The 12,645-nt window shown below is 35.6% G+C and overlaps 1 protein-coding gene across 1 annotated transcript; it reads left to right on the forward strand.

The window, feature by feature from the left end:
* Positions 1-4,874: 4,874 nt before the first annotated feature.
* On the forward strand, positions 4,875-12,160 carry TTBK1 (tau tubulin kinase 1; the record flags this gene model as incomplete). Its single annotated transcript, XM_010017707.1, has 3 exons — positions 4,875-5,022; positions 10,964-11,037; positions 12,020-12,160. Coding segments are annotated over 3 exons (363 nt in total), but the record flags the coding sequence as incomplete, so codon positions are not given.
* Between the last annotated feature and the right edge of the window lie 485 nt (positions 12,161-12,645).

The following is a 12,645-nucleotide window of genomic DNA, read 5'->3' on the forward strand; positions in this document are numbered from 1 at the left end:
ATATATATATATATATATATGTATGTATGTTATATTTTATAGCATAGGTTTATTCCTGGCTGATTTATATCCGTTTGACTGTGTGCCAGTATTGGTTTTACCATAAATAGCTCTGTCCCCTTTTGGTGTTCATATCCTTGATTTACATCTAGAGAGAAATAGTATGCATTTGAAACTATTTTTGCTGGGAAAACCAGGTTGAGTTCTCAAAGTTCCTTTTCCATTCCCCTGATCATTTTTTGCTTGTGGATTTTTTTGAGATTTCCAAAAAAAAAAAAAGGGGGGAGGGGGGGTGAGTGGGAGAAAAGGGAAAAAAAGCCACTTCATAATAGAACATTTTGGGTATCTGTGTGTTTAGCAGGCTGTGAATGAATACTGAATCACTATTTTTTGCACTGTTTTTGCTTTATATTAGTCCTATATTTCAGTATTTTATTAAAAATAGTAAGATAGAACATAGAAAATACAGATTCATCATTCATTTCAAATTCATATAGAGAAAGTAATTACAAGTATCTTGTAACCTGTCCTTCATTTAAAAATGCGGGAAGCTGATACTGGCTTTGTGTAGGAAACCTTTACCCTTATGTTTGTGTAAATAGAATCTAAGTGGCTATCTTTGGAGTGTAAATATTGTGTAAAATACCTGCCTATGTTGCATCTTGATGTTGCAGTGAGGTAACAATTGAAAGCATAGTCTTGAATCAGATCAAATAGAATGAAGTAGCATTATAAAGAGGTAAGAGTATATTAATATATCGCTATCCACAAAAATACTCAGTAGTCTGGTATGTGCAAAAATAGTCTATTTTCTTCAAGTTTATTTTCTTTTCTGTGTAATGAAGACTGATGATCAGTTGTCTTTTGGAAAACTTCAAGAGTAGGCTGTTGTTCATCTCATATGATTATATATTTTAAATGGTATGGTTCCCAAATCAAGTATTACAGGTAGATGAGTGCTAAATATTGTGTTTGGGTAACTCTTCAATTTCTTAATTGCTGTAGCAAACATTAAGGATTTCTTGATGGCATCTAAGGGGATATACTTTGAATTCAGGGTTTCATAGGGCAGTCTGCCAGTGGAAGAAAGTAGCATGCAAATTTTAGGAATTCCGTAGTGCTTGTCACATATGGATTAACAGAATTAATACTGTTCTGCTAGGTTATGAAGTATTGAAGGTTTTTGCTAGTGTTCTTGATGCAGTAGAGTACTTCAAATTTCCTTGTATAGAAAGATGAAGTGGTGTAAAGGTGTGGGCTTTCAAGTTTTGGTGACAATGAGTACTTGTCCCTGCTTAGCAGTACTTCTGGTTGTTTCTTGTGGAACTCCGTCAGCGCCCTGCTTTCTTTTTCCTCCCATTGAAGAATGGCAGTTCTGTAGTACGATTGCATGAGATTATTTTGTTGTAACCCGTTAGAAAACCAAAACAAAACCCCCAAAAACCCCAGAACAAACAAAAAAAACCAAAACACAATTTCTGGAAGTAAAAATATACAGGTGAAATGCATTTTTCAGAAGTTTTGGTGCTTAGGACCTTGGTCTTTGTAATTGTGAAAACATACCTGAAATTTGTGGATATGAGCACTTTTAAAAACTATGTTCAGTTAATTTTAATCTGTATACTCTTTAGGATGATTCTATTTTGGGATGCAAGCATAGAAAATATTTTTCACTCAGTGACACCCTCCCTGTCTACTGGTCTCTGTGTCTATTAACATTTGCTTTAATCCTCTGTGATGTCTTTTCTCATCCCTCTTTTTGGCTTTTGAAATATTTATTATATTCCTGACTTGGAGAGACTTGATTGTAATGATAATTGGTTTTAGATAGGTTTAAGAATGTCGTTCAACACACAGTGTAAGCAGAAGTGCCAAGATGAAACATGTTGAAAATTGTATGCTCTGGATTTGAAGCATGCAAAGTGTCGGAGTTGAAGAGAGAATGAGCTTGGGGTGTGAGATGATGAATGCAGAGCAGAGAAGCTTGAAACTAGTGTACAATGTGTAAATGAGGGCAATGTGGTCCTTGTCAAGGTGAAAGATGTTGAGCAGCTGCGGCAGGAGGCCAGCATGGTTTAACTGGCAACTCCTGTCTGAATTCAAGAGCAAAACGCAAGTGAACAGAAGGTGGAAGCAGGGATGGGCTGCCCAAGATTAATATGGAGATATTGCCTCTCTGTCTTGGGATGAAAATGGGAAAGCCAGAGCTCAGCTGGCATTTGAAACTGGTGAGGGACATGAAAAGTAACAAGAAAGCTTTCTACAGGGACACTGTTGGCAAATAGAAGACCAAGGAAAATGTGGGCTTATTCCTGAACGTGATGCATGACCTGGTGACAAAGACGAGTCAAATATTTTTATCTACAGTCAAAGAGAAGTTCTTCATGTCTCTGTGCGTGGAATTATTGACTATGTCATTATTGGATATTTGTTAATGATTCTGGTGTACTTTATCTGAGGATAGAAATTGATCTGGTTATTTTATTAGTGCTGTCATGTGTTGTGGTCATGTGTTTGTTTTTGTTTGGGATTTTTTGTGTTTGTGGGTTTTGTGGGGGTTTTCTTTTGGGGGGGGTGTAGCAGGAAAAAACCCTTTTCAGAGGCAGTCTTTCTCAGTCTGGCTGTTTTTCAAAGCTGGTAAATGAAGTTATATGATAAACCATTATAGGTTTGTATAGGGGTGAGGATGGCTGTGTCACCTCTTTTCTTTTCCCCTCTCACCTTTTCCACCATGTATTCTCATTGTCTCTGTTGTGCTTGTACTATGCTGAAAATATGTGTGCTTATGCTGAAAACTTCAGTCAGATCAATGTCTACATTTACCTGTTGGAGCTTTGTTAACAGCTCAGAGCTCAGGCAAGATACTGGCATTACCAGATCAAGGAGTGGAATGTAAAAGTGCAGGCTTAAAATGGCCAAATTATTCCCGAGTCTACGTCTTTGAGAGATACACATAGAAACACACATACTTTTCTAAATTAAAAACAAACAAACAAAAACCTGTTAAAACTTGCTATTTTCCCAATATTTAGGTGACAGATCCCATTCCTTTCTGTAAGGACTAGCACTCTATATATTAAATACACCTGAATGTAACCAAGTTATACTGGGTATTTCATCGGACTTTCAGGATTTGTTTCTCATGGTTTGTCATTATTTTAGAGTTAACCCTAGATTCTTGCCTTAGCGGTACCTTAAGCAAGTCGTGTCCAAAGACACAAATTACTTATTCAGAATTTGTGAGTCTCTGTTCTTGTTAGGTTCTTGCAATGTGTAGGTCAAAGAGTAATAGGCTTAAGCCTGTGTTGGTAGTATGCATGTTACGCTGCTTCAGCGAAAGAAGACAGCCTGTGGAGAAGAGGTTGCATTTGCTAACAGCTAGTGTGGATGTTAGAAAGAAATGAACATCTGAATTTGCAGTCAGCAGGTGTTCCAGTAGAAGCAGGTATTTAGGTGGGTTAGTTCTGTAGGTCTGAACACATGATGTGCTGTCAATCCTATGCACTTTTTTAAAATTGGCAATGAATTGGCCAGAAGTGAGTAATGTAGATAATACTGTATGTCTTGGATCTATTTTCCTCATCTTAAGAATATTGAAATAGCAGTTGAAGTAGTGATGGTGAAAGAACTTCATGACAGATGGTGCATAACGGAATACTGAGTATTGTTGTAATCATATATAATAAAGATTTCATGTGATTTGACTTGAAAAAAGAAGTAAACGAGTATTTTATTTGTTACCGTCTTCTCTTTTCTTGGGGGTGTAGGCTGTTTTGAACATTGTTTTTTCCTTCTCAGACGGCTGATTGTCTGGGTTAGGAGACATTAGATTTATTTTCAGAATCTGAAGATAGGTCAATGCTGATCTTTAGGTCCTTGGAATGTTTAGATGACATTTAATACAGTGTAGTTGTATAACCTTAGCAACTGTATGTTTTCAAATGGCAGTTAGAAAACCATGTCAGTTCTTTCAATGTAAAATATAGTAAAAATAGAATATTGTGTGTTTCTTTAGGTTAAGTGGTTTTTTGTCTCCTTTTCTATCAGCTTTAGAATGGTAGCTACAGGGGAGATCACCATATGAAAGCATTACATGAAATAACATTGACATTTTTGATACTGAAAACCAACAAATCTCTGTTCCCTGGGAACATTTAAAGCAGAGTGAATAATATTAATATTTGCTCTAAACGTAGAGCAAACTGATTAATACTCCAGGACCATTCTTTTTACCTCTTCCTAACACGGATGAAACATTAAGTGGTGCAAGTTCCTTTCATTTATCTGATAAGAATAGTATTGGTGAACCATAAGTAAACATGAGTAACGTTTGAAATATGTAGTCAAAGATAATCTTCACCATTTCTTGTAATTTATGCTTTAGCTGTTGTGTAAGTTACTGCATAGAATAGAAAATGCTGTCTGTTTTCATTGTCCAAGAACTTTTCTATCTTTAGTATTCAGTGTGTGTATTTCTGAAACAAGAAAAAGATGGCATATTTTAAAAACATCACTGTGCATTTGTATTTAAAGGTCTCTGGGTAGTATGTGACTATTTGAGGAAAGACTTTATTCAGCATGCTGACTTTGGCCAGAGTCGTGATGGGAATGCTATTGTACTAAATAGAAGTAGTATAGTGTAGATGGAGATCAGGTGTATTAACTTGTTTTCCTAGGGATTCTCTTCCAAACTGTGGTTAAACATTCCATTCTAGATAATTCAGTAGCTCTTTTATGTACCGAAGGTATCATTATGTTACTGTGTATTTGCAGTATGGCGGGCAATACAAAGTAGTACTGCTGTTTTGTTTCCTTTCTTTTCTTCTCCCCTCTTTCAAATTTGTTTTTTGTTCTTTCTTTTTTCCCCAATGTAGCTGAGGAAAATAGGAGGTGGAGGATTCGGAGAAATTTACGATGCACTGGACTTGCTTACTCGGGAAAATGTTGCACTGAAGGTCGAGTCAGCTCAGCAGCCAAAGCAAGTGCTGAAAATGGAAGTAGCTGTGTTGAAGAAATTGCAAGGTAGGGCTGTACCCTGGATATGTGAGAAGTAGCATGTCAGTGTTGGAAAATCGTTATAATCTCTATTTAGTCACAGTTTGAGTAAATATTCCCATATTCTGCAGGTTATTGCTAGATGGTTATTTAAAGTGAAATGAAAGCTCTTTTAGCTTCTGAAAGTTTTGCTACAATAAACCTTTTATCTGAAACTGGATGACATGAAAAGAACAACAAAAACAGTAAATAGCTGCACAAAACCTATGCTGAACTGTAGTTTATTCTGGATCCATATCTTCTGCTTATGTTGTTTGCTGTAGACTTTATTGATGTTGTTAGCTTTTTATTTCCCCTTCTAAGATGGTTTCTTTTTTTACTGTACTGTCTAGCATTGAATATATGTGGGTCCTTTACATAGCACCCAGGATAAAAATATTTAAATCCTTTAACTTGTAGAAAAAAAATATTGGTATGTAGAGTCCTGAAATACTTTTAGGTTTCAGGTCATTCAGAATCACAGCTTTGAATAGACATTTTTGATGTACCTTTAAATACTTTACTGCCTGAAGCTACCAATATAGAGAAATATGCAATGGCTTCTCTTCTTTGCTTTTGACAACATAGGATTATAAAAAGAATGTTTAAAGGGTAACTTTCTTTCTTTAAGAAATTTATTTTTAATCTGGAAGATTTTGACTAATACATCTGTCCCTGTCAGCAGCCCCATTTTCCTAAACTCTAAGTTTGAATAAAACAAAATCTGCATGACATATGGTGCTGCCTAATCTGCTGCAAAGGTCACATTGCAGCAGCAATTGACAGCCCTTATAGATTTAAGAGGGCAAGCATGTCATGTGTTATTGCGTTAACAAACTGTTCCTATGTTTATATCTTTTTAAGGAATTTCACATATTATATAGTCGAGCAAGGAGATTCAGGGACTGCGTATTTGCTTTCTTTGAATTTTAGAGTTGAATAGAGATGAATAGTAAATTTCAATATTATCAATTGTAAATTTAGAAACCATTTGTCAAGGCTTTTGAAGGAAATGATCTTAGTTTTAAAGAAACAAATACTCTAATACTGTGTTTTTAAGTGCTCAGAATTAGTTTTTCAAGATACTGGGTTGGTTGGGGTTTTTTTGTGCATACACGACATTAGTTCTATTTTTAGCAGAAACCAGTCTTTAAAATGATATAAGTGAAGCAGCCAAAGTAATAATGACAATAGTAATATTTGAAATGAAATATTGGAATTTGGTAGCACTACAATGCCAGTATATTTGTAAAAACAGCCTTATATATGACTAGGTAGCTGCATTAGAACTTTCTACTGTGAATTCATGTGAAGTTTACGATATTATGAAAAATGCTTTTTTCTTAGTGAAAACTTTTTTACCTTTTGAAATATTTTTGGAAAACAATATTTGCTGAAATTATAAAACATTGATTTGTGAATAATTGCCATAGAACCTTATAGAAATTATCATTTTCTTATCAGTCTTTCTTTGGGAGTATTAATTCCATTAACAACCCAAGTCTTCTTGCAGTGGTCCTACTGAATCATGGGAAATGCTGTCTAGATGAAAAGAACAGAATCATGAAACACTTGAACAACAGAGCTACTGGGGCAAATAATCCAATTAATATATAATCCAAATAAAGACCTTTCAGTTATTTACTTTCTCTGATAAAACAGTAAATAGAAGGGTTTCTATATAACCGAAACACTGATTTTGTATGCGATATTTAGAAGGAGCTCTTTTGACAACCTTCCTTATGAGAAATCAATCTAAATATTATTCCTTAATTTTTATCTTTTTTAATTGTTTTGCACAGTTTAAAGAGGACCCTCCCCCCCATATTAAAATAAAAAGTCATGATGATAACTCTGGAGGTGACCTTTAATCATTGCTGCACAAGTTCCACATTACGGTGCAACTGCTCTGGTTTTAGATAGGGAATATTCTAGATAATCATGAAAATGACTATAGTAAGAGGTGAGTCAAGGATGAATCTTTTGCATATATTGAGATATATAGTTTGCACAGATACGTAACTTTTTTATTACATGCGTACATTTTTATCCATACTTAAAGGATTTTTATTAAATAATGTTATGGTAGAAACCATTTTATGTTTTACCTAAAATCTTGGCTTCTAGGACCCATTTCCATTAATTTTTCTACCTTCCCAAGTTTTCAGTATGCAAGAGCTAAAGATTTGAAGCAGAGGTTAATCAAGAAAAATAGACAAAAATGGGGAGTAGAAAACATCTTTATTATTGCTTCTTGAGAAGTATTTTTTATTGAATGCTTCATTTACCATGTAGAAATTTTTCCGATTTTTGACAAGTTTTTTTTTCCTTGCAGATTCAGAGCAGGTGAAATTGTAAACAGCTCTTTTAGGATATTTTTGTAACAACCTTCTAATAGCATACGTCCTCTGAGACCAACTTTTATCTTGTTCTTCTACCCCTTTTTGGGGAGTGTGTGTGTGTATATATATATATGTATGTATATAATTATTACCCTTTTCTCAAAGGACTTCTGTTCTCTGACTTTCAAGGTGTTCTAGTTACCTTGGACATAAATCAGAGGAAGGAATGTAACTGTCATGAAAAATCTTTTTCTTGCAAATATTTGGAAAGTCTGATCTACAAATAGCGTGCAATGAGAGTTAGGGAGCTGACAGTGTAATTCAGAGCTCTCTTGATGCATGGATCTGATGTTTTTGATGTATTTATTATCACATACAATTTCTGGGAAAATTATGAGGAAGCAGGCTTTTAGTGAAGAATTAAATAAATAGAGCTAATATGTCTCAAACCAGCAAAACAGTTCTTCCAGTCTTTACTAGAGCTAGGCACGTTCTTAAGGTTGTAAACATGCTTTTGAGTGTTTCTGTATTAGATTTCTATTTCACAAACTGTGAAACTGAAATGCGAATAGCTGTTGGCAGAAGCGCAGGGATGTACTGTTAGTATTATTTTTGCTTTCAGAAACATTGAAAATGAAAACAGTGTGGTCATTAATTGTGGGGTTGAAATGAGTCATAATATTGTAGAAATATAGTACAGTGAATAATAAAAAACTTCAAAGAAGCTCTTTTAAGACCCAGAGCTAACAAAACATGCTTAAATATGTGAGTAGTTGTATGACTTCTCTCTTAATTATGAAGGAGGAGTATGTTCACTGATATGGCCATTTTTTATCATAGCTTAGTCATCAGTTTTATCTTTGAATTCTAATTTATATATTTTCCCTGCCAATGATACTGTCTCCTGATTATTGTTATTAGAATCCTGTTTAACTCTTCAAGCTCTGGTTTTGTCTTTTTTGGTTTTTTTGTTTTTTTGTTTTAAGAAATCTGCTGCAACAGATGGTTGTTTTGTTTAATCATGTTGTTAGGCCATCTGTTCCCACAGTCAGATGGGAGAAGACAGATTTATCGCATCTCACTCTGCGAGAGTGAGACTCACTCAGTTGGTTTCCGTCTCACACAACCTTACAGACTTCTCCCTCATTCATTTACAGCTCTCTAGCATAATTTAGTGATGGGTTGCATCTGCTGTAGGCTGAAAAGCTAGCTGTAGTGCTACACTGCAGCCTGGGGTGGAATGGCATGTAGGCTTCAAACTCTCCCTGGGAAGCTTTTCAAGGGCATAGTTGTTCACTGCAGCCTATTGCCAACTTCTCTCCCTGCTCACCAGCCATGTGGCAGGTGTGAGAAAATACTGTTTTTTCGCTAAGGGAAAAGGGACTGAAGGCATCTGCAAGGGTGTAGTCAGTATGTACAGCCACACTGGAGTGGCAGAGGATCATAGAGTCATACAATGGTTTGGGTTGGAAAGAACCTTAAGATCACCTAGTTCCAGCCACCTGCCATGGGCAGCGACACTTTCTGCTAGACCAGGTTGCTCAAGGCCCTGTTCAGCCTGGCCTTGAACACTGCCAGGGATGGGGCAGCCACAGCTTCCTTGGGCAGCCTGTGCCAGTGCCTCACCACCCTCACTGTAAAGAACTTATTCCTTATATCCAACCTAAATATCCCCTGTTTAAGTTTGAAGCCATCGCCCCTTGTTCTATCACTACAGTCCCTGATGAAGAGTCCCCCTCTGGCATCCTTGTAGACCACCTTCAGATATTGGAAGCCTGCTATGAGGTCTCCACGCAGCCTTCTCTTCTCCAGGCAATTTGAATAAGGTGCCACAAGCCCTACTTCTGTTCTTTCCTGTATCCTCAGATTTTTAGAAAGTTATTTTCCAGAGAAGTTACCACATATCTAGAGTTGCTGCTCAGCTAAAATACGGCTTCTCTGGCCAAACCAAGTTTTTGACATTTACTGAATTTGTCAGATGAAATCCGGCTGATACATACTTCTCTGAAGATGTTCCTTCAGCATAGCCACAGTGGCTGTAAAATGAACCATAAATATTTGAGATGAGACTTCATTAACTGGAAACTGCAGCAATGAATATACAAGATTTCATCTTGACAAATTTGCTGCAAATCTTTTTTCTTCATAAAATGATACTGTCTGTAATATTGCCTGTCTTATTAAAACAAATGGGTAGAAGGAAAAAGTGAAGGAAAATCAGTGATACTTACAGCTTAGCACTTACATATTTGCAAAAGTTGTAGATTCCTTTTAAAATAATTCTTTAACATAAATTTTGATGAATCCTGTACCATTTTTTTTGTTTTAATTCTATGTTGTGGGGAATCTTTCTGAGGAAGCAATAAACAGGCAACTGTGCTTCTTCAAGTGAAGAGAGAATATTCAGAAGCTGTAGGGCCAAGTTTTTAGGGTTTTCATGGAGCTGTGATTGCAGCAGTAACAAAAAGTCTCCCCAGATCTGTAGGTAGCAGTAAGAGTGTTTTGAAAGCATTAATGGTTTTGGTTTTTTGTTAGTTTTTTTTTTTTTTCTTTTAATTTTAATTGGTTTTCTCGTCTCTCTGACATTCTGGTAATCCTAAGGGTAAAAGAAATTAATGAAAGAAACCTTAGGTGGCAGAAATTTTACTCGGATTTAGCGGCCACTTTCTCTTAGCTGTAGCTTCCATGGTGACAGAAAGGAAGGTAAATGGCCTGAGGGACTTAAACCCTGCAGTCCCTGTTCTGATGTAGAGTGGGGTCATAAGGGATCCTAGCTTCTGTCCAAGTCAATAAACACTGATACCAAAATGACAATGAGGTTGCATTCCCCTTCTATTTCCCTACTGCAGTCTTTCGCTTGCCTTTTTCTCTATTTGCCTGGGGAATCTGAGCATTTGACTAACAACTACAGGAGAGTAAGGAGATTATTTTTAAGCAGCCCTCTTCTCCTCCACAGTTTGCTCCTAGGACAGAAGGAGGCTTTAAAGAAAATTGGCTTAAACCAAATTCTGGGGGTTTTTTTATTTTTTAACTACTACATTCTTTTATCTCTGCTTCAATGAACCTGAGCTGAATTTGTCTTCTGCAGCTAAAGAGCAAAGATCATATTCTAGAAAAAGCTATTCACAAATCAGATTAGTTGAATTACATTTTCTACAATTTTTTTTTAATACATAACATGACCTGCAAGTATCTACTTCTGTTCTCTTTCATTGCAACAGCTGCAGCTTGTACAAAAGCAAAAAGAATATTGTCTAGGACAAGTCATCAGCCTTTGAAGAAAACAACCTTTTTCCAAACTGAAATGCCTCAAATTTGTGGACATTTAGACATGTTGCTGCGCATACTTTCTTGTGGAAGAATGATAGGTGTGGTAGGACTGCATATTTTATGGGAGAAAACTTCTGATTAATTGGGGGTAGAACTGACGTTAGTTTTACAGCTGTTGAACTGTGGGGGTAGGGGATTTAGTTTATTAAAGGTCTCTAAAGAAATAAAACTCTCTCTTACAGTAATTCGATAGGTATTTAAAGGAATAAGCTACAGAATTTCATTATTATTAGCTAATTTGCTTCTTTTTCTCTCAGGAAAAGATCACGTCTGTAGATTCATAGGATGTGGAAGGAACGACAGATTTAACTATGTGGTCATGCAGTTGCAGGTCAGTGTGTCAAACAGCTCAAAGTTTGCTGGTGTGTTTTGGTTTATTAGCCAAGCATATATGAAAATAGCAGTAAAATTTCAGAGAATGAGAAATCAAAAAATAAAACAAAGATCGTGAATATATATCTTTATGCTTTGATATCCTTTCCATAATTCTCTCAGAAAGAAGAAAGTTTGTGTCCTCAAAAGGACTTGACTATTGAAAGAGTGAACTGTGATGTCTTCTGAGATAATTCACATTTCCTTGAAGTCTTCACTTGAGGATACTATATAATATATATTAGTCTGTGCATTTTGTTGGCCTTTTTCTGATGAAACTGAAAAACTACCCTTTGAAAATTAAAAGAAAACTCTTAATTCATTTTACTGAAAGACTATGTGAAAAGTGCTTAATTCGGTGATTAGCACTTAAAGTTATGAGATTATTGTCTTTTATCATCTTGGTGAATATGGATATTGGAAAAAGAAGTGCTTTAGTTTATACTGTTTGTCATGTTATTTTGACAGACCAACACTCCTGTGTATCATGGGGGTGCATTTCCTGCATAGTATATTTTTCATCTCTTTGGTTAAATCATCTAAGGTATACTGCATAATTAAATAGATTAAAGTACTTTCCTTTAAAGAGGTGAATGTAAAGAAGCCTTTGTGAGCAATTTCTCAGTATCCTTTTTTCAGGTGTGACACAGATACAACATTAACTAGTAGCGTATATACTAATTTTCTAATAGAGAATAGTTTTGTGGACTAGAAAGATACTAAGATTCATATTTTCAAAAACAGATTCTAAATTTAACATTGGAGGTACTGGGGGACATAACACTCATTATATTTAGGTGAGATGTGTTATCCTTGAATATGACAAGTGAGAGTATTCTGTAGTTAACCACAAACAGCTGAAGAAGTAGTATGAAGCCTTTACTATCTGTGAACCTTGGTATTAGTATTTTTTTATGTAAATGCCTTTTTAATTTGATCAGGGTCGGAACTTGGCAGATCTGCGTCGGAGCCAGTCTCGAGGAACGTTCACCATTGGTACCACTCTGCGGCTTGGAAAGCAGATTTTGGAATCTATTGAAAGTATTCATTCTGTGGGGTTCCTGCACAGGGACATAAAACCGGTAAGTATGCCCATTAGATCAAAACAGGCAGGTAGTATGTGGTCATTAGGTGGCTGCATGAATAAGAACAGGTTCTGTACTAGATGCTAAAATGAAAAAATGGGAAGGGACAGAAAACATTCATATTTTTATATAGAAGTCTATATATTTATCACACACAAGGAAAGTAAAGAAAGACTAAGGCAAAACTATTCAATTATTTTATTGGAATTGCACGATAAAATGAGTGTTGTCAAAATGTCATGAGGATAGTGCATTCCTGATGGCATTGTACTTTTGTTCTTACTGTTTTGTCTGTTTTTCTTTGAATTTATTCCTGAAATTGCATCATCTATTTTTAATATTGCTCCATGTTAAAAATATCATTAGAGTTGTGAACTTTCAAAATTTGTAAATGAGGGAAAGAAAAACAAAAAGGCGAATCTCATGTTTTCTAAGAGATGCAAATATGACTGGTTATATAGAATCATAGAGTCATAGAATAG

Source organism: Nestor notabilis, unplaced genomic scaffold (assembly GCF_000696875.1).
Source record: "Nestor notabilis isolate BGI_N333 unplaced genomic scaffold, ASM69687v1 scaffold11437, whole genome shotgun sequence".
In the NCBI taxonomy this organism is placed as follows: Eukaryota; Metazoa; Chordata; class Aves; order Psittaciformes; family Psittacidae; genus Nestor; species Nestor notabilis.